The sequence below is a fragment of the Nematolebias whitei genome, chromosome 23, assembly GCF_014905685.2.
Source record: "Nematolebias whitei isolate Nwh7 chromosome 23, NemWhi1, whole genome shotgun sequence".
Classification (NCBI taxonomy): Eukaryota; Metazoa; Chordata; class Actinopteri; order Cyprinodontiformes; family Rivulidae; genus Nematolebias; species Nematolebias whitei.
Genome location: NC_056520.1, coordinates 14,228,001 through 14,247,641, shown reverse-complemented (window position 1 = coordinate 14,247,641; position 19,641 = coordinate 14,228,001). Strand labels below are relative to the sequence as shown.

General features: G+C 39.0%; 1 protein-coding gene across 1 annotated transcript in view; it reads left to right on the top strand.

The window, feature by feature from the left end:
* ahr2 (aryl hydrocarbon receptor 2) overlaps positions 1–19,641 on the top strand; it is a 119,121-nt gene that overhangs the window by 8,256 nt on the left and 91,224 nt on the right. Inside the window, exon 2 of the mRNA XM_037696400.1 lies at positions 15,997–16,184. Coding sequence (XP_037552328.1) covers positions 15,997–16,184 — 188 coding nt within the window. The remainder of the gene's footprint in view (positions 1–15,996; positions 16,185–19,641) is intronic.

Here is a 19,641-nt window from a genome sequence, read left to right as displayed (position 1 = left end):
TTACCCTCTTCATCGTAGACCATGTTTCCACATATTAGCGTCATACATTTGAAATTGTTAAGATTGATAAACTTTTTAGTTTTATAGACATCCATTTATTAGGGGTGTAACGGTACGCTAAAATCACATTTCGGTTTGGTTCAGTTTCAAGGAAGGCTCAGTTCGGTTAATTTTCGGTACAAAAAAAGGCCAAAATGAAGACTTGCACAGTGTTTATTTTGAAAATATGCCAAGTAAACAATTTGTTTGTATAAAATTAAATAAAAGCAACCCATTTGGATATTTTAAATAAACGTCACTCTTTACAATAAATAAACTCTACTATCGATAATAAAAATCTTAATAAATACAATAACAGTCAGAACCAGAACAATAAGCAGCAACAGACTGTTTGCAATCTAACTAGTCAAGTTTTAAGTTTTTGGCCAAAAAGCCAAAATCACAGATCTAGTTGCAGTGAATATCTCCAGCGGTGGAGAAAACCGCTCACTAGCAACAGTAGCAGGAATAAAGAGGTAGCACTATGCTAATTTTGCGTTGTGGCTGTATTTGGCCTTATTACTCACAACCTTTTCTTGGACCTGCTCCCACCTCTCCCTGGAAAAGTTCAGACTTCTTAGCTGGAGGTGATCTCTGGTGGATTTCCCTGAAGAGGAAGAAGACTCAGCTGCTATTCTGTAGAAGAGACGTTCACGTTCGGATGATGTCGTTTCAAGCGCGTTAACAAGTTCGACGTGTTGCCTGCTGCAGATCCAGTGTCCGTGAATCAACGTCGACACACATCTTTGGATTTGTTCACTTGTCTTTTAACAAGAAAGCCATAACGTTCCCAAACAGGAGACCGCAACGAGATGCTAGGCTGCTAATGCTACGCGTGCTGCAAGATAATAGCGCTGTGCTGAAACACGCTTAGGAACTTTAGTTTTGCGGCGCATAATCTCTCGTTAATAAAATTTAACGAGTGGAAAACAATAACCAAAACGGTACACACGTGGACCGAACCGAACGTGCCGTACCGAAACGGTTCAATACACCCACGTGTACCGTTACACCCCTACCGTTTATGCATTTCAGGCTGCAACAGGTTAAAACAAATATTAGTTTCAGTAAAAGTTTCCCTCACTTTGCATGTTTGCATGTCAGTTTCAGATGTTATTTCATCCTATCCTTCCTGGAAACATGTCTAGTTGTCCAATACGAGCTCATCCTTATTGTCACATTTTTTTATTTATTTTTTATTATCGGGGCAGTTGTTCTTTAAACAAAAATATCCATGCAAATAGATAACAATTTCACACCTTGCAACATTGATTTTTAATAATTTGCTTGTGCAATGGTTAGCAAACTCCTTACAGAAACAAACTGGGCCATAAATAACTCAATAGTGTCAAATAAAACCTTAACATGTCAGTAAAGCATTTAAAGTGGTAATGACCCTGAACACACCACAGAGTCAGTGATCTGCAGATGTTTTATTGATGGGAGGAACATACGAGACAGAAACGATGCATAGCTAAAGTAGTTTGGAAAAAGCCCATCTTTACTGACACGTTGAGTGACTGTTGTAGGTTGTTGAGGGGGCTGAGATAAAACAACACAGATGGGGAGTTTAAGGTGGACTCGGTGATCCCGACTCAGTTTTTCGGAGACCATTGAGATCAGCCTGGAACATTCCTTGCTTTGTTGTGAAAAACAATTCATGCAACGTAAATATAATTCATCTTTATTTGAATTCAAACTAGTCATCAGCAAGGGGATGAGTCACTTTCTTTCATTTATCAAAAGCTGTCACATCTTTACTCAAAGCAGGCGGGAGTATTGCGATGCTGAAACCCACAAGTCCTCTCAGCAGTAAGCTGACATTTATAATTTAAAAGCAGCCCAGTTGTGTCTGAAACAGATCTGTGTGGCCATGTAGGATTTAAAGAATGGGTTCAGACAACAGATCTCTTCATGTCTATACCGAATGAATTAGGGCTGAACAATTAATTACACTCGCAATGATATCGCAATATGATAAAATGAGATTTTCTTATCGCGAAGGTTGCAAATTGACTGGTCACGTGATCTGGTTACGGGACTTACGAGTGAGCGGAGCAAAGCAGAGCAGGGAGCGGGAGAAGTCAACACTGCGCTTTAACCTGTTGCACAGTGATGTCAGGCTCGACAGAAGCTGACACATCTGAAAGTTTGGTACCAAAGAGGGGCAGCACGTCCGTTGTTTGGAATTATCTTGGCTATAAAAAAGAAGACGCCGCGCAACGGCATGTTTTGTGCAGAACCTGCCTTGCTGCCGTTGCTACCTCTCGAGGTAATACCACAAACTTTTATCAACACTTGAAAAAACACCACAAAGCCATTTACTAGGGATGCACGATATTGGATTTTTGGCCGATATCCGATATGCCAATATGTTAAAACTTATTTGGTCGATAACCGATACCAATACCGATATTTTTCCCCTAGACCTACTGCTTACAGAGACTACATAGCTTTCCCTGCTGTGGAATTAAAATACTACATTAATCTGCAAGATCTTTGTCAGTTTGGCCTGCTACCAAATGCAGATGCCAAAAAGGGTCTGAAAATGATGTAGCACTATATAAATATATAATTATATATTAAAAAAAACAGCACCTTTTATATCGGTGAGTTATTTTGGTGGAATGGCTGATGCTCGTTATTTAACTTTATCTCTAATATCGGCCGATACCGATACCATGCCGATAATATCGTGCATCCTTACCATTTACGATGGTTGCATGGCTAGAATGCCAATGACCAGTGCTTCAACTTCAAGTAAGCAAAGTACCAGCCGACAGGGCTCACTGAACGATCTGTTCAAAGGTATTACTTCGAATTAACATAATTCAACGTGGAAATAACTCAAGCAATAACAGAGTTCATAGCAAAAGACATTATGCCCATTAGGAATGCGCGATATAAACGGTACACGGTAGAAACTATAGAAATTTAGCCTACGATAGAGATATGTCTTCTACCGGCTAACCGCAGTAATGCTGTGTCTGTAGTAAAATCAGAGTTGTCAGTTTAATCGTGACTTTTTTAGTTGAAAACTGTGCGCAAGTGGTGTTCAAGTGTAAAATCAGAGCTGTCCAATTTAATCGTTACTGTTTTTAGTTGAAAACTATTTGCAAGTGGCGTTAAAGTATTTTCTTTGAGAGCTAAGTAGTGAAGCTACAAGCTAACTACAGCCGGCTTGCCGTAGTGATGCCGTATTCTGACGCATGCGCAAAACACTGTTTTGCACTACAAGAAAGAAGCCTAATACTTGATTTGTTTATTATTTAAAAACTCTCTGGACCTAGTAGCGGAATTTTCTTAATTCAAAATATATGATGGCAAAAGGACGCCCTATGCTTTTTTTTTTTGCAAGTTTTATACCAAAAAACATATTGCGATATATATCGTTATCGCCACCCTTCACAATACATATCGTGATATGAATTTTATGCCATATCGCACATTCCTAATGCCCATTAATATAGTGACCAAGCCTGGGTTTATGGCTTTGGTAAACACAATGGATACGCGGTACAGAACGCCCTCGCACACACGTCTTAGCCGAGTTGCTATCCCAGAGCTATAAAACAGTGCAGAAACAGAGTTGCAGCGGAGCAGAAAACAGTGGAGTTTTTTGCAACTTAAACGGATTGATTTATTACTTGGGTTCATTGAAAAATACATGAGAAGAAGACATTGAAAAATAATCGCATATTAAATAGCAATCGCAATAATAAGGTAAAAAAAAAATCGCAATTAGAATATTTTCCAAAATCGTTCAGCCCTGGACTGAACTGGACTCTTGTGGACCAAGGCAGTCAGATGTTGCTGCTAGATCAGAGGTTCTGCTTAATTTGTGGTGAAGGTATATGCGTTAAGTGATTGGACAGTGGCAGCAGTTGCTCCGTCGTCTTTTTCTCATGACTGATGTGACAGAAACCAGGTCTCCTGGTTTCTGAGGTCCAAACATGGAAGTCAAATTGAATAAAATAAAACTAAACGTGAAAATCGCAATTTAAAGGCCCAACAGGCAGGCTTCTTTACTTTGTAACTGGTGTGATGAACACTGGGTGATCCTGTAGGCCTCAATGGGCGACAGTTTGCAGTGTTGTCTACGCTTACATGCATTCAGCAAAGCGTTAGTAGTCAAAGGTGAGCTGAGAATCATTCCCAGCACATAGCTATTCAACTAAACTGGTCAGGGGGCCACAGTTACTGAAAGCCAAGAGCTCAGGGGCTGGGAATTAATAATTAAGATCGTTTTACAGTTTAAAATCTAGTTTTATTTAAAAATGAACCTACTGGTGGACCGAACTGAGCTCTCCAGTGGGCCTGATTTGGCCCCTGGCCCCACCAGTTGAATAGCGCTGATATAGAGCATTAACAAATTTGACCAAACAGCTGTACATCTGTACCTCCTCAATAAAAGAGTCTTTGTGTAAAACTCCCATTTCTTCAGGGAATGCTAGGTCTATCATTTTTTTATAGAGAATAAAAACATTTGGACTCTTTTTATAATATTTAGCTTTTAAATCAACTGTGGTTAAAAGAACAACACTAGGTTTGCTTCAGACTGACGTTTCTGTCCAGAGTTGATGCTTGTTGAGCAGAGAAACAGTCATAACTGATCCAGAACCTGTTTAAACTTGATTCAGTGTACCATATTTTCCGCCGTGTACGTCGCACTGTTGCTTAATTTACATGCCCTGCGACTTATTATCTATGGATTTTTTCCCATATTTATTAACCATTATTGGCTGAAATATGGGGCAGCACGGTGGCGCAACTGGTAGAGCTGCTGCCTCTCAGCGAACAGGTCCCTGGTTCAAACCCCGGTCCAGGGGCCTTCTGGGTGGAGTTTGCATGTTCTCTCCGTGCATGCGTGGGTTTTCTCCGGGTACTCCGGTTTCCTCCCACAGACCAAAAACATGCATGTTAGGCTGATTGGTAACTCTAAATTGTCCCTAGGTGTGAGTGAGAGTGCATGGTTGTTTGTCTCTATGTGGCCCTGTGATGGACTTGCGACCTGTCCAGGGTGTACCCCGCCCCTCGCACAGTGATTGCTGGACATGGGCACCAGCGACCCCCGTGACCCAAAATGGAATAAACGGGTAAAGATAATGGATGGATGGCTGAGATATGACCGTTTTCCGTACGGGCCACCAGTTGTAGTGAGTCACGTGGGTACGTGTCACTAGTTGTAGTATGACAAATATATGAAATATATATGCATACAATTTCACGAGTTCCTCATCTTTCTGACTGTGTAAGTCGTGCATTGAATTTTAACAAAAATGTAACGAGAGACGTTATTATCTTTGACCCATCAAAATGAATGTGGTCATTTATTTTCAGAATCAAAGTTTAACATCAAACATTTACATTAATTTGGCAAAATATGAAAATAATAACAGACAAGTTTCACAGAAAATGAGCATCGATCACTCGGCGGTGAACGAGGACTTTGCTTCAGATATTTCTAAAATATCTGTACTGGTTTTGTGAGAGAGAGAAGAGTTTAAGATGAAATGGAGATTTTCTTACAGAGAACTATGTGAGGGAATTAATATCTGTTGACCAGAACGTGCACGCTTCATCAGATCTCAGCTCGCCTCCGGTACACTTTAGTCGAAGAAGAGACCGTTACCTGGTGATGATAGATCAGCTCGATAGAGAATCCTCCAGACCTTTCAGCGTCTCCGTTGAGAGCTGCTGAAATCCTTAGATAGTCGTGCGTGGGTTGTTCAAACAGAAGTTATAATTCCAAACGTCTCTGACTCTCCTGAATTCTCGAATTCTCTTCCATTCACTTCACCATTCTTCATGAATTCCCCATGAATTCTAACCAATTCTCCTCAGAACTCCTTGAGAACTCCTTGAGAACTCCTTGAGAACTCCTTGAGAACTCCTTGAGAACTAACTTGAACTGGAAAGTTGCCACATTTTAAATGGGTCGACTTCCGGTTCAATTTAGAGCTTTCTGATTCGTGGATGTACCAGAAAGAGGTGTGGTTTTTGACGTAAGGTATTATCAAAAGTCGAGGTCAGGGAATGAATTTGTTTTCAACATACAGAAAAGATTATTGCAGAATACCAGACTTTTTGGAGCCTCACTCTGTTGTATCTTTCCAAATAGTAAAACATGACATCCCTTTTTCAGTAAACATTTAGTTGACCGAAGCTTCAACTTTCACATACTTACGACTTGGCTCATTTCAGACAGAAAATCAAGAAATGCATATTAACCTGATTTCTTCTTTGAATGAGGAATAAAAATCATTACTTACTGTTTATGTAAAATAAAAATGAGTAGTTCTTTTCAACCTGTAAGCATTGAGTGAAACTAACACAATTTGATTATCAAACATTTGTAAGACAGTAATGATTATAAAGAATTGTCTTTTCTGCTTGATTAATTCAAGAAAGAAAGTCACCAGATGGCTCAGACTGTTTTCAGATCAATGAAAATAACAGTCTCTGTCCATCTGATAGATTTGAGGTCATCAGGGTCAGATCAGGCCAGATCAGGTTCACTACAATTATGACTGAAAAAAAAAAAAAGAACAGTACCACTTTCAGTCACAAGATGGAAGCAAAGTAGTAGTAGTAGTGTGGCATGCTGTTGTATCATGTAATACGTAAACGTGGCTATAATGACAAATTCAAAAAAGTTCAAGACAAAAACAACTGGACTTTATTTATTACACTTTATTTTATACTTTGTTTTTTTCTTGAACTTTTTTGAATTTACCATGTCCTGGATGACTGAGAATCTTCAGTTATTAATGATATAATCGGCTTGCCATAGTGTCCCCACCTTCCTTCTGCTTGCTGCTTGGAACCGTCAAACCAGCTGCACCGCCCCGGCGAAATGCAGCTGATTTGACCATTAAAGTGCATTTTTTTAAGCAAACGTTAAACAGAGACGCACCTTTGCTATAATTTCGAGCAAACAAATAATTGTTTTGGTGCTTTTCTTGTGAAATGTCGAAGAAACGAGCCGCGTTCTTCCTCCTTTTTCCTCCCTCTGCATGCTCCCGGGAGCACAGAGGCAGCAAATCTATTTTTGAAAATCAGCTGATTTGACCATTAAAGTCCTTTTTTACTAAGCAAACATTAGACTGAGACGCATTTACTATAATTTCAAGCAAACAAATAATTGTTTTTAAGTGTTAATCTTGTTAAATTCTTGTTAAAGTCCTCCCGTACATGCTACCGCCATTTGGCAGCCCGTCGATTTTTGGCACAACACCGGCCCACATTTCCGGGTTGTCAGCGGTGATGCATAATAGATGTATACGGCGAAGCGACATATTTATGGATTTTTCCACTTTATTAGACAAATATGGACTGATGCGACTTATAGGGCGGTGCGACGTGTACGGCGAATAATACGGTACTGTATTTTACGAACTATAAGGTGCACTTAAAATCCTGTAATTTTCTCAAAAATGGACAGTGAGCCTTATAATCAGGTGCTTTTTGGATTTTAGATCATCGTCCTGTTGTTCTTGGATCAGAACTGCAGCAGGATCGAGGTATTTAGTTTCTTTTGTTCTGAAAAGGTGTCAGTGGCCCGTCAGAAACAAAGTGCCTTTGTGCGAGCGTCTCTTGGAGTTGGACTCAACCCCTCGCACACATTCTCATGTAACAAGCAGAGAGGAGTGGGGGAACACGCCTCTTCCAGGCCAGATCTGCTCGATTAAAAACGAGGAGCAACAACACTGACTGCTCATTGTTCTCGCAGGGAACGCCGTCAGAAATGCAGCGATAGTCATCTCGCTTCGATTCCAGATATACCGCACTCTTAAGCGTTATTGGAAGCAGATGCAGGGAGAGGGGGTCAGGGGTCAGTGTCCAAAAGTTTAAAGTTTTACACATTTATTTTACCGTAACAGCTTTTTAATCAAAGACCTGAACATTTTATAAACGAGCTTATTATCTGTATTTAATCTAATCCGTTCAATTCAGTTTATTTCTATAACGCCAAGTCACAACAGAAGTCATCTCAGGGCACTGAACAGAAACATTCATATATATATATTTAAACAGTTTAACATTATTTATCTGAGGAGCAGACTGCTTTGAATTTAACTCCATCACAGAACTCATATTGAGCAAGCATGAAGGCGACAGTGGAAAGGAAAAACTCCCTCATGAGGAAGAATCCTTTAGCAGAACCAGACTCAGGACAAGCGACATCTGCTTCGACCGGCTGGGTTTGAGAGGAACAGATGCACAATGGCAGGTCAAAAATCACATGCTAAGATAGAAATAGTATCAAATGAAAACTATTAAATTTTAACAATTCATTTAAGGATATGAGGTCAATTTGTCATCTAGTAGTCTAAGTCTATAGCAGCATAACAAACCAACCCTAACAATAGGACTTATCAAAAAGGAAAGTCTTTAAAAGTGGACAATGTGTCAGCCTCAGGGACAGAAACTAGAAGTTGGTTCCACAAGAGAGGAGCCTGAAAACTGAAAGATCTTCCTCCCATTCTGCTTTTAGAAACTCTAGGAATCGTGTGTAAGCCTGCAGTTTGATAGCAAACTGCTCTGTTAGGAAAATATGCAACAATAAGATCTGTAATATAAGATGGAGCTAGGTTGTTGAGAGCTTTGCAGGTTAGAAGTAACATTTTGAATTCAGTTCTGAATTTGACAGAGAGCCATTGGAGAGAAGCTAAAACTGAAGAGATATGATCTCTCCCACTAACTCCAGTTAAGACTCTGGCAGCAGCATTTTGGATCAACTGAAGACGTTTTAAAGAAATATTTGGACACCCAGATAATAAACCATTGCGATAGTCCAGTCTAGACGTGACAAATGCATGAACCAGTTTTTCTGCATCATTTTTAGATGTTTCTAATTTTAGTGATATTACGCAGGTGGAAGAAGGTGGTTCTAACGTTTTTAATGTGGGGGATAAAGACATGTCCTGATCAAAAATAACACCAAGATTTTTAACATTAGATCTGGAGGCCAGATTAATGGCATCTAAGGAGGGAGACAGACTGAAAAATTAATTCCTAAGATGCTCAGTTCCAAAAACTAAAACCTCAGTCTTGTCTGTGTTCAAAAGCAGAAAATTTAGGATCATCCAGGTTCTTAAAACATGCTTTTAGTCTAAGTAGCTGATTGGATTCATTGGGTTTCATGGACAAATATAACTGTGTATCATCAGCATAACAATGAACATTTATCCCATGCTGTTTAATAACTTTACCTAATGGAAGCATTCATAAAGTAAAGAGTATTGATCCAAGCACTGAACCCTGAGGAACTCCATCTGTAAATGTTTAAAGTTTCAAAGCTTTACCTATTATTATTATTTTTTTTCAACACTTAAAATATTTTATGATATGAATAACAGGCAAGAGTAATATTTTTTGTATACATTATTGATGTAAACATGGAAGATTTATTTTTTAGCAAAAAAAAAAAATCAGATATTTGTATCTGACAATCGTGTCATAATTATTGGGGTGCTTTTGTATTCTTATTATTTTTTTAAGATTTAAAGTGTGGCTCTTTAAAAAAATGTTTTAGTTACTTTTATAGTTTACTTTATTAGATTAATGGAACATTTTTCTACCAACTAGGATCATTTTTTTTTTTCATCTTCTCTTGTAAATGAGTCCTCGAGGCTCAATGGGATTTACCTGTATAAATAAAGGTTGATTGATTTTAGTGACGTTAATCAATACTTTTTGACATTAAAGTGCATTTTCTTGCTGCTGTCTGTGCTACATTTAAATTAATAGCTCGTAAACTCCAGTTGCAGGCGCTTTAAACAGGAAAGTTATTGGTTTGTTTTCTCATTATATTGTCATGTTTGGCTTTGTTTTGACAGTTTCATTTTATTTTGTTAAGTCATTTTTTTTTTCCCCGTAAAGGCATTTTGAACTCTGTGTAACCCATTTAAGGGGAAATTTTTTTAGTCACAGATGTGCTATATAAAATCAGAAGAACGTAAATGGACAAATGAAAGTGGATTTATGCGTATATATTTTCTACGAGCTTCCTGATTCTTCTGTTTCAGCGCTTTGTGTCTGTGCAGCTACACACACATGCTTACACACTGCAGCCTCACCTGACCTTGAATCCTCTGTTCCAACAGGAACATCTGAAGCTGATTTAACTCACAAAGCAGCAGTTGCATGGCTGCTCCAACCCGTAGCTGTGAAGTCAAAAGTCTCACAACATCCAGTCCATGTTGTGCGAAGCTAAAACCGTAGTGAACACGGGTTGCGCCTCACTTTCTGTTGTCTGTAAGGAGCAACTGGTCGTCTGTTCGGACAACTCACTGTTACGTTATTGATTTGATCGTTGTCAAACATCCTGATTATTAACCTGCATCATGACTGTTGTGGGCTTGAGGAAAAATCTGGGAAATGTTTGGTTCATTGTAAACAAAAGAAAAACTAATAATCGGCAGCGTGTTTGTTGTAAAATCTAAACAGCTGACTACTGTAAGACTATTTCCAGTCCACGAGGCTGATACGTTTTTTTTTTTTTTTTTTTTTTACAATATATTTATTGGGTTTTTTCATATATGAAACATAGAAAATATACATTCAAACAGACATTAAAGAGTTCCCACCCACAATCACCACCCCCCACCCACATTTAACACTCAGGGTAAAAAAATAAATAAATATATATATATGTCATACTACATATATTATAATAATAATAAAGAAAAAATAAAATAATAGTAGTAATAATTTAAAAAATGGTACAAATGCATAACCACATGTACAAATTAGGAATGCGCGATATAAACGGCACACGGTAGAAACGATAGAAATTTAGCCTACAATAGAGATCTGTCTTTTACCAGCTAACCGCAGTAATGCTGTATCTGAAGTAAAATCAGAGCTGTCAGTTTAATCGTTACTTTTTTTGAGCTGAAAACTGCGCATGTGGCGTTTAAGTCTTTTCTTCGAGAGCTAAGTAGCGAAGCTACAAGCTAACTACAGCCGGCTTGCCATAGTGTTGCCGTATTCTGACGCATGCGCAAAACGCTGTGTTCCGTCGAAAGTTTTACTGTTCTTTTTTTTTTTTTCCCATCGAAAGTTAAAGTAAGCGTTGGCCAGCTTTAGAGAAACCTGCTCTCTGATCTGTGAAAAGAACGCTGTGTTGTGTGATTTTACTGCGAGACCCTCTGGTCAAAGCCACAGTCATTTTATGTCAGCTCTCCATTAAAGCGGAAGGAGGCGCCCACTAGAGGTTTGGAGGGTGAAGTGTTTCAGTGTAAAATTCTGCTCTGTTGCTGTTCATTTCTTAAGCAAAACTGGAAACTGTTAACAGCATATTCTTTTGTTTAAAACATATGGCGAAAACTACATTTTATATATTTTGCATCGTTTTGCACTACAAGCAAGAAGCCTAATACTTGATTTGTTTATTATTTAAAAACTCTGGACGTAGTAGTGGAATTTTCTTAATTCGAAGTATATGATAGCAAAAGGACGCCCTATGATTTTAGAAAAATTCCTATCAAGTTTTATACCCAAAACCTATCGCGATATATATCGTTATCGCCACCCTTCACAATACATATCGTGATATGAATTTTATGCCATATCGCACATTCCTAGTACAAATATAAAAATAAAGGTTTCAGTCATCCAATTCTAAAGCCTTGATAGAGTATCACTCATATATTAAGTTGTATGAATTATTATTAATCTTATTGGGTGCTGCTTTTTTATTTTGTTCCATTCCGTTCGTTCACTTCGGCTTGTTTACTTTACAAAAATTGCATGAAGGCGTCCCATATTGCCTTAAATTGCTGATACAAGGTCACGTTTTGAGGTTTAGACCTGCCAGAGCCACGTTCCGAGTGATGAAGTTTATCAAATGTTTACAGGTGTCTGTTCTGGCTGCGGTTGATTCGCCGTATTGTTTTACATTATTAGTGTTTTAGCATGTACCGTATTTTTCAGACTATAAGGAGCACTTAAAATCCTTTAATTGCCTCTTGCTTTCTGACCTCGAACAGATTTTATGTGGTTATTGTGAAAGAGTCTAATCAAGTTTGACTTATCTGACTGTTTTGTTTCGCTTAATGCGCCTTATCGTTCGAAAAATACGGCACCTTGGATCTTTTAGCGTACCGTTTGTCGTTTGTTTAGTGTATATCTTAAATCCTTGTATACCGTTTCTTTTTACACTTTATATCTTTGCTATTTTTGGGTGTAACTGTGACCTTGAGTACATGATTTAGTTCCATCTCATGCTTTCTGTGATGATTTATTACCAAGAAGGAGGAGAAGAAGAAAAAATGGAGTCGTGTAAGCATGGAAAAAGTCCTTTAAGGCATTAAAATGTGCACAAGCAGGGTGCAAAGAGTAAAAGCACTTGTCTGCCTTCAGTGATGATCAAATATCAAAGTGTTCATCGGATCTGTGGAGACCAGGCTCAGCTCTGCTTCGGTTACTCTGTCCTGGTTTAGGTGCTGCGACTGCTGACCGGTTCATGTTTTTGTTGAAAAATGACGGTAGAATTGGAGAAACTTTCTAACGTGAGGTCCTGCAGCTGAAAAGCTTCATAAAACACAGACCTGATGTTGATGATCTTGTTAGCCAGGGATGTTTTTTTCCCCACTGGTCCAGTGGATCAGCCGGGAGGGGAATGCACGTTCTCTGTCAGTAAGGCTGAGCTCACATGTGACCATAGCTTTTATTTGATTATCCTTCCACAACAAGATACAATGGCAGGAACAAACGTTGGAGATGCTGCAAAAAATGCACCCTGACTGGACAAGAGCCATTAAGAAGCAACTCGGCATCCACAACATAGAGATGGATTAAAAATTAAAATTTAAAAATCACTGTAATGCCACTTTAATTGGTCATATGTTCTGCTGCTTTCTTCTCTTTAAGCTGCTGTATTCATACCCATCAGCTCACTACAGACTCATGTTCAGGCTGCTGTTTAATACACTGTATTATTTTACATTATTAGTGTTAGCTTATAGCTTAAATCCTTGTATACTGTTTCTTTTTATACTTTTTTTTTTTTTTTTCTGTTTTTGGATGTAACTGGGACCTTGAGTACACAGTTTCATTCCACGTTGTGATGCGAATGACAATAAAGAACTTTGAGATACTTTATTAATCCCGGGGGGGGGGGAGAGGAATTCGAGGCATTCAGAAGCATTTTCTAATTGTACAGAAAAAATACATACGGCTAATCAAAAAAGAAGTAGAATGCACACATTTGAAAAAAAGACAAATACCGTACTTGCTGCCGTACACGTCGCTTCGCTGTCGGAAACGTGGGCCGGTGTTGTGCCAAAAATCAAATGGGAGCCAAATAGCGGCCGCAGGAGCGTGCATGGGAGGACTTTAACAAGGGGGTGCACCAATTGGACTTTTCTGGCCGATCACCGATTTCTAAAATGTCTGACCTGGCAATTCCGATTCTTTTCCGATACCAATTTTGTTTTCTAAGCGACACTGTCAGGTGTTATAAGGTCAAAATGCACCTTCAATTTTCTAACCTTATTTTATTGAAAAACATACCGTTGAACAATATCCTAGAAACAATACAAACTTGTTTTAACTGGCCATGAGATAGTGCTCTAAAATATAAATAAAGTTTAGACAATTGTTGTTAAAACAAAACAAAAAATCGGTAAAATCGTTTTTTTATGCAAGTATCGGTCAATTTCCGATTTTTTTTTTTTTTTTTTTTTAAATTAAGGAAACCCCCTAAAGATTAACACATAAACAATTATTTGTTTGCTCGACATTATAGCAAAGGTGTGTCTCAGTTGAACTTTTCCTTAATAAATGCACTTTGACGGTCAAATCAGCTGCATTTTCAAAATCCGATTTGCAGAAGCGAGAGCGCGCAGAGGGACGACTCGCCGTGCATTTCTTCGAAATTTAACAAGCTAACCCAACAATTTTCAGTCGGGTCATTTGGAGAGTTCCCTTTTTTTTTTGGTGCTGAAACATTTCACCTTCCATCCAGAAGGCTTCATCAGTCAAGGAAACACAAAACTGATACTTCCCCCAACAGCTTACTCCAAAGTGGAACAAACCTGGATGGAAGGTGAAACGTTTCAGCACAAACAAAAAAAAGAAACTGTCCAGTTGACCTGACCAAAAAAATGTTGGATTGTATACCTGGAGCATGGACTTTGTTGCTTAACAAGATAACCACCTAAAAACAGTTAATTGTTTGCTCGACATTATAGTAAAGGTGTGTCTCAGTTTAATTTTTCCTTAATAAATGGCGAAATGCAGCTGATTTAACGTTTGCTCCTGGGGTTCCGGAGCAAGACGAAGGTGGCTTGGTATGGCAAGCCAAGTGTCTCATTAATAGCCACTTTTACCTATTAATGAGACACTTGGCTTGCTATATTAGTCGGGGGCCCTCTAGTGGCTGAAAATGGTAGTGTTCAGTATTTTCCATGTCAGAATGAATGAAATCGTCAGATCTCAGCCAAAAATTGGGTTATAAATATGGGAAAAACTAAATAAGTCGCTTCACTGTATAAGTCGCAGCGCATGCTAATTTATACAAAAAGGTGTGGCTTATACAGTGAAAAACACAGTATGCACATACACAAGGTGATAGGGAGTACTACTTCATTATTAACCTATATGTATACATACATACACATGCATATATATATATATATATATATATATATTGGCATTTTTGTTGCTGTTGTCCATTGTTGTCATCTTTCTTTGTTGAAATCAGGTCTCTCTTGTAAATGAGTCCTCGAGGCTCAATGGGATTTACCTGTATAAATAAAGGTTGATTGATTGATATATATATATATATATATATATATATACACACACACACACATACATAAGTGTCGGGTGCTGCAGACTGAGGTGCTACCAGGTGCTGATGCAAAAAAATAAAAACAAAAAAAAATCCAACCAAAAAAACATAAAATAATAAAATAAGTTACTCTGATTTTTGAGTTTGCTCTTTATTACTAGATTTAAAATAGAAAAATCCACATCTGATCTGCATTAGTCGAGACAATAATGTCTTTCGTATGTTGAGCTAAAGCTATGTGGTAGCTGAGAGTGATCCTTAACACATACTCTGAGCCTGACCTCTTGAGGTAGTGCATCAGATCACGCTAACCTTATTTTCCAAGTTTGATTTTAATAGGTAATTCTTATCATAAGATGATCTTAGTTTAATAAAAGCAGCGGGCGACATTCACTCTATCAAGGAATCGTGGGCCTTGAACTTAAACCTTTTTTAGTGCTTTTGCACCCCATGATGAAAAACCTCTCTTGTCAGGATTATTATTTTTTTAACATTTTGTTTAAAGGAGAGTCATTTTTTTAAAAAGCCTTAAACATGTCTGTTTAGAAGGACAAACCCTCAGCAGCTTCAGAACTATCTCTGAGTGAAACCTCAGCTACGACATGATGTGGCTGAGAAAGCCCTGGAACAGGTGACATCATTCAGTTCACCTGGTTCCCATGGTAACTGGGGCCTGAAGCAGCCTAACCCCTTGGAGAACCGAGGTGGTCTAGGTCTTGTTTTCCACTCAATATAGTAACTCTAAATGACAAGTGCTGTTTTTATTTCTATATTTTTTTTACTTTACACACGCTAGCCTCGCAGATCCAATAGAAAGTGCTTCAGCAAAATAAATAAATAGTGTTTTAAATCAGATCTGACATGAAGATCAGGATTTTTGTTGACAATGAGCTGCAGGAAGCATAAAGTTTCACAGAAAGTTGTTTATTTGTTGATATTTCCCCTTGTTTCCTTCCTGCTGTGTCATCTGGTATTAATCCCAGCTGATGTTGCTCTGACGCTCACATACGCCAGCGTTCATTGCACCTTTAGCCTTCAGCTTGTTTGTCGCCCTCATGACGTTTCTCCGTCCAACTTAAATTATCACTCTTACATCTTTTACAGAAATGTTTCTCGTTTGTCTTTATCGTTGTTTTTTTTCTCTTTCGCTACAGCCCCAAACAACCTCCCCCCGATGGCGCCAAGTCCAACCCATCCAAACGCCACCGCGACCGCCTCAACGGCGAGCTGGACAAGCTCACCAGCCTGCTGCCCTTCTCCGAGGAGGTCCGGGCTCGGCTGGACAAGCTGTCGGTGCTCCGCCTCAGCGTCGGCTACCTGAAGGTGAAAAGCTTCTTCAATGGTGAGTTCCTGTTTATGAAATGTCCGGGGCGTGCCATTTAAAAAAAAAAATTTTTTTTTTGGGATGCACAATATTATCGGCATGGTATCTGTATTGGCTGCTATTAGCGATAAAGTTAAATATCGGACATTGTCTATTCCATCAAATTCACTCACCAATATAAAAGGTGCTGTTAATATACGTATATATAAGGTGATGTCGTGAATAAATTTGACATTAAGCATAATCCAAGTGGAAATGTTACATAATTTTCATCCCCCTTTTTGGTATCTGCATTTGGTAGCAGGCCAAATTGATGAAGACCATGCAGAATAGAGTTGCATTCGGGCCTAAAAAATCCGATACAGCCCGGCTCGAACCTGTATCATTTTTTTCCAAGCCCGACCCGAAACCGACCAATTAACTGTGATTACAGGCCCGAACCCGGGAAAAAAAAAAAGTTTAAGTTTTTACTGTTTTTGTAAGCAAATCAGTTTGACATGATTTTAAAACATATTTCAAAGAAAGGAAGATAAAAGAGTTCTTGTTTATTAACAAGAGTCAGTGGATTATTATAGTTATTATAATGTTATAGTTATTAAAGTTATTAACGGTCGGCGGACGCGCGCGACTGATGACCCAAATTTGATCGTCGGCCGCGCACGTCTGCTGATGCAACGGCTGAGTCCAGTTAAGCTTCAGGTAGACCTGTCGTGATGAACAATAAATCAGTTAATCGCATGATGAACGAAAATTATCTACCACATTTTAATTTACCGGCTTTATCGTTTCTTCGTGTGTCTCTTTTTCTACGGAAGTCACTGGATGACAAAAGTTTCAACTCCGGTGCTCTTCACTGACCCCTCCCTTTCTCTTTAAAATCTATTTTAACCATCCAAAATCACTTTTTTGGATCCTTAAAAGCAGCTAAGTTGAGAAGCTAAGCTATGAGCTAAGCTAAGAGGCCGACCCCGGGAATAAACCTCCGTCTTGCCGAGTTCCAAAATTCACGGTTGAAACCTGTGCCTTCGTGTAAAAAGTTGTTTTTCTCTGCAAAAAGAAGCTGAGAACTTGTTTACTGTTTTTCATTAAAAGCTTTGTGTGAAAAATGCTATGCTAAAGAGCTCAAACCACCGAGCATGTTACCATGACAGCCCATGTCACGTCAAAGCCCCTCCCATTTTTCTTAAAGAGACACGCTGCTCAGCTATCCATCCTTTGGTTCAAACAGTCTTATACTGCCATCAGGTGGTCAAATAAGGTACTGCAGACCAAACAAATCAACATTTCTTTTAAAATTTGACAAATAATTATTGCTAAATTTCAAACAATATTATCGTTTATCGCAATAATTTCTGAGACAATTAATCGCCCAGCAAAATTTGTTATTGTGACAGTCCTAGCTTCAGGTGGGTCACTGGCAGTGAACCATCTGGACTTTTCTTCACCTCTTTCAACCGGCCGGTTAGCGCGCCATCAAATGGCCGCGCTCGGCAGGTGATCCAAATTGGATCGTCAGCCATGCACGTCCGCTGATGCAATCAAAAGCCCGACACGATCCAGCCTGCCCATCCAGCACATTTTTTTGGCCCAGCTCGAATTTCGGGTCGGGCTGGGTGCAGGCCCGGGTTCGAAATGACAGCTCTAATGCAGAATAATGTCCTATTTTAATCCCACAGCAGAGAAAGCTATGTAGTCTCTGTAAATAGGTCTAGGGGAAAAATATCGGTATTGGCATCGGTTATCGGCCAAATAAGCTTCAACATATTGGCATATCGGATATCGGCAAAAATCCAATATTGTGCATCCCTATTTTTTTGTTTGTTTTGTTGTTTTGAATGCAGAGTAAGAGGAAACACTTCAGTCTGTCGGCATCAGATCTGCAGCTTGTTAAAAAGCGTTAAATGTTGAAGTAGACACGTCTGGAAACAGCTGCGTTTATGTTTGTATCTGCTGTTCATGACATCATCATATGGCTGCCTTCATCAGCAGAAACAATTTACAATAAAATAATCGGGCATCTGCTTGTCTAAGTTTGATGCAACGGTTAATAGAATGAGAGAAGAAGAACTTGTTGTGGGCGTTTATCTCCTCTACTGGTTTCCTGTGTGGAAACTCTTCTGAAGCAATGTTGGTTTAGTACAGAGTTTTTACTCTCGGTTTGTTGTTATGTTTTGGTTCAAAACAAGCGTTTTGTGTCCTACCTGGGGAAAAAACCTGCATCACAAACCAGCTTGTAGTTGATGGTGGAAACCTAAGTGAACTCAGAGCTTGTCAAATGGAAGAAAACTGAAGAGGAACTCTTAACCTCTCTGAAAAGACAAACCTGTTCTCCAGAACTCAGCTGATGGTTTCCACAAAAATGAGTTCCATTCGAAAACCAACGAGGTTATTTGAGTTTCCAGCAACTGTCCTCGCTTTGTTTGTGGCGATTTGACCCAGTCCTGGCTCCTGTTTACTGTAAAGTATGATGGTGGTAGTCACCAGCTGAGAGGCTATATCTGTGCAGGACTGTGAAATCTGGCCCTTCTGGCTTACCGTATATTTAACTCTGTCCTCCTCAGCAACAGGAGGTGGGAAGTGGAAGGAGAGAAGGTGATTATTTCTCTCTTCCACGGTGTCTGTGTCCATCTGCTGTGTCCCAGTGTTCAAATTCTGATTATAATCACCGTTTGAGCCATGTGGCCTGGAAATAAAGACTAAGCATCCTCATTTTGAAATTGGGTTTCACTTTTCTGGTTTGAACAACACAAACAGACCTCATGAGACATAACATCAGACTAGCATGTTTAGCAAAGTGTTGAACCCAGAGTGCAGACTGACGCGAGGAACTCGAGGGTAAAAACAAAGAAAACTGATTTATTTAAGAAAACACAAAAACAAAAATCTGACATGGCAGCGAAAGTGATCAATTCCGGGAGACGCAGAGGAAGCTGAACACGATGGCTTGGGAAGCACAATCTACGGACAAGGTGGAAACACAGACGCTAAACTTAAAGGGACGCTAACGAGACGCAATGGCCAACACCTGGGGAAAGACGATGAGGATCAGGTGAGAGCGGCAGGAGCGGATTACATGGGGGGGAACACACTAGGAAGGCTGAGCAGAATGACGCAAGAAAACACAAAGATCTCAAGACATAAACACAGATTCTTACACAGACGTTACTTCCTGTTGTCTGTCAGCACCTTCACTTGTTTTTTTTTTTTATTGTTTTTTTTTTTTTTAAATTTTGATCTTCAGAGAAAAAAATGGAAAGAAAAATGAGCTGAATTCAGTTCAATTCAGTTTATTTATATAGCTCCAAGTCACAACAGAAGTCATCTCAGGGCACTGAACAGAAACATTCATATATATATATTTAAACAGTTTAACATTATTTATCTGAGGAGCAGACTGCTTTGAATTTAACTCCATCACAGAACTCATATTGAGCAAGCATGAAGGCGACAGTGGAAAGGAAAAACTCCCTCATGA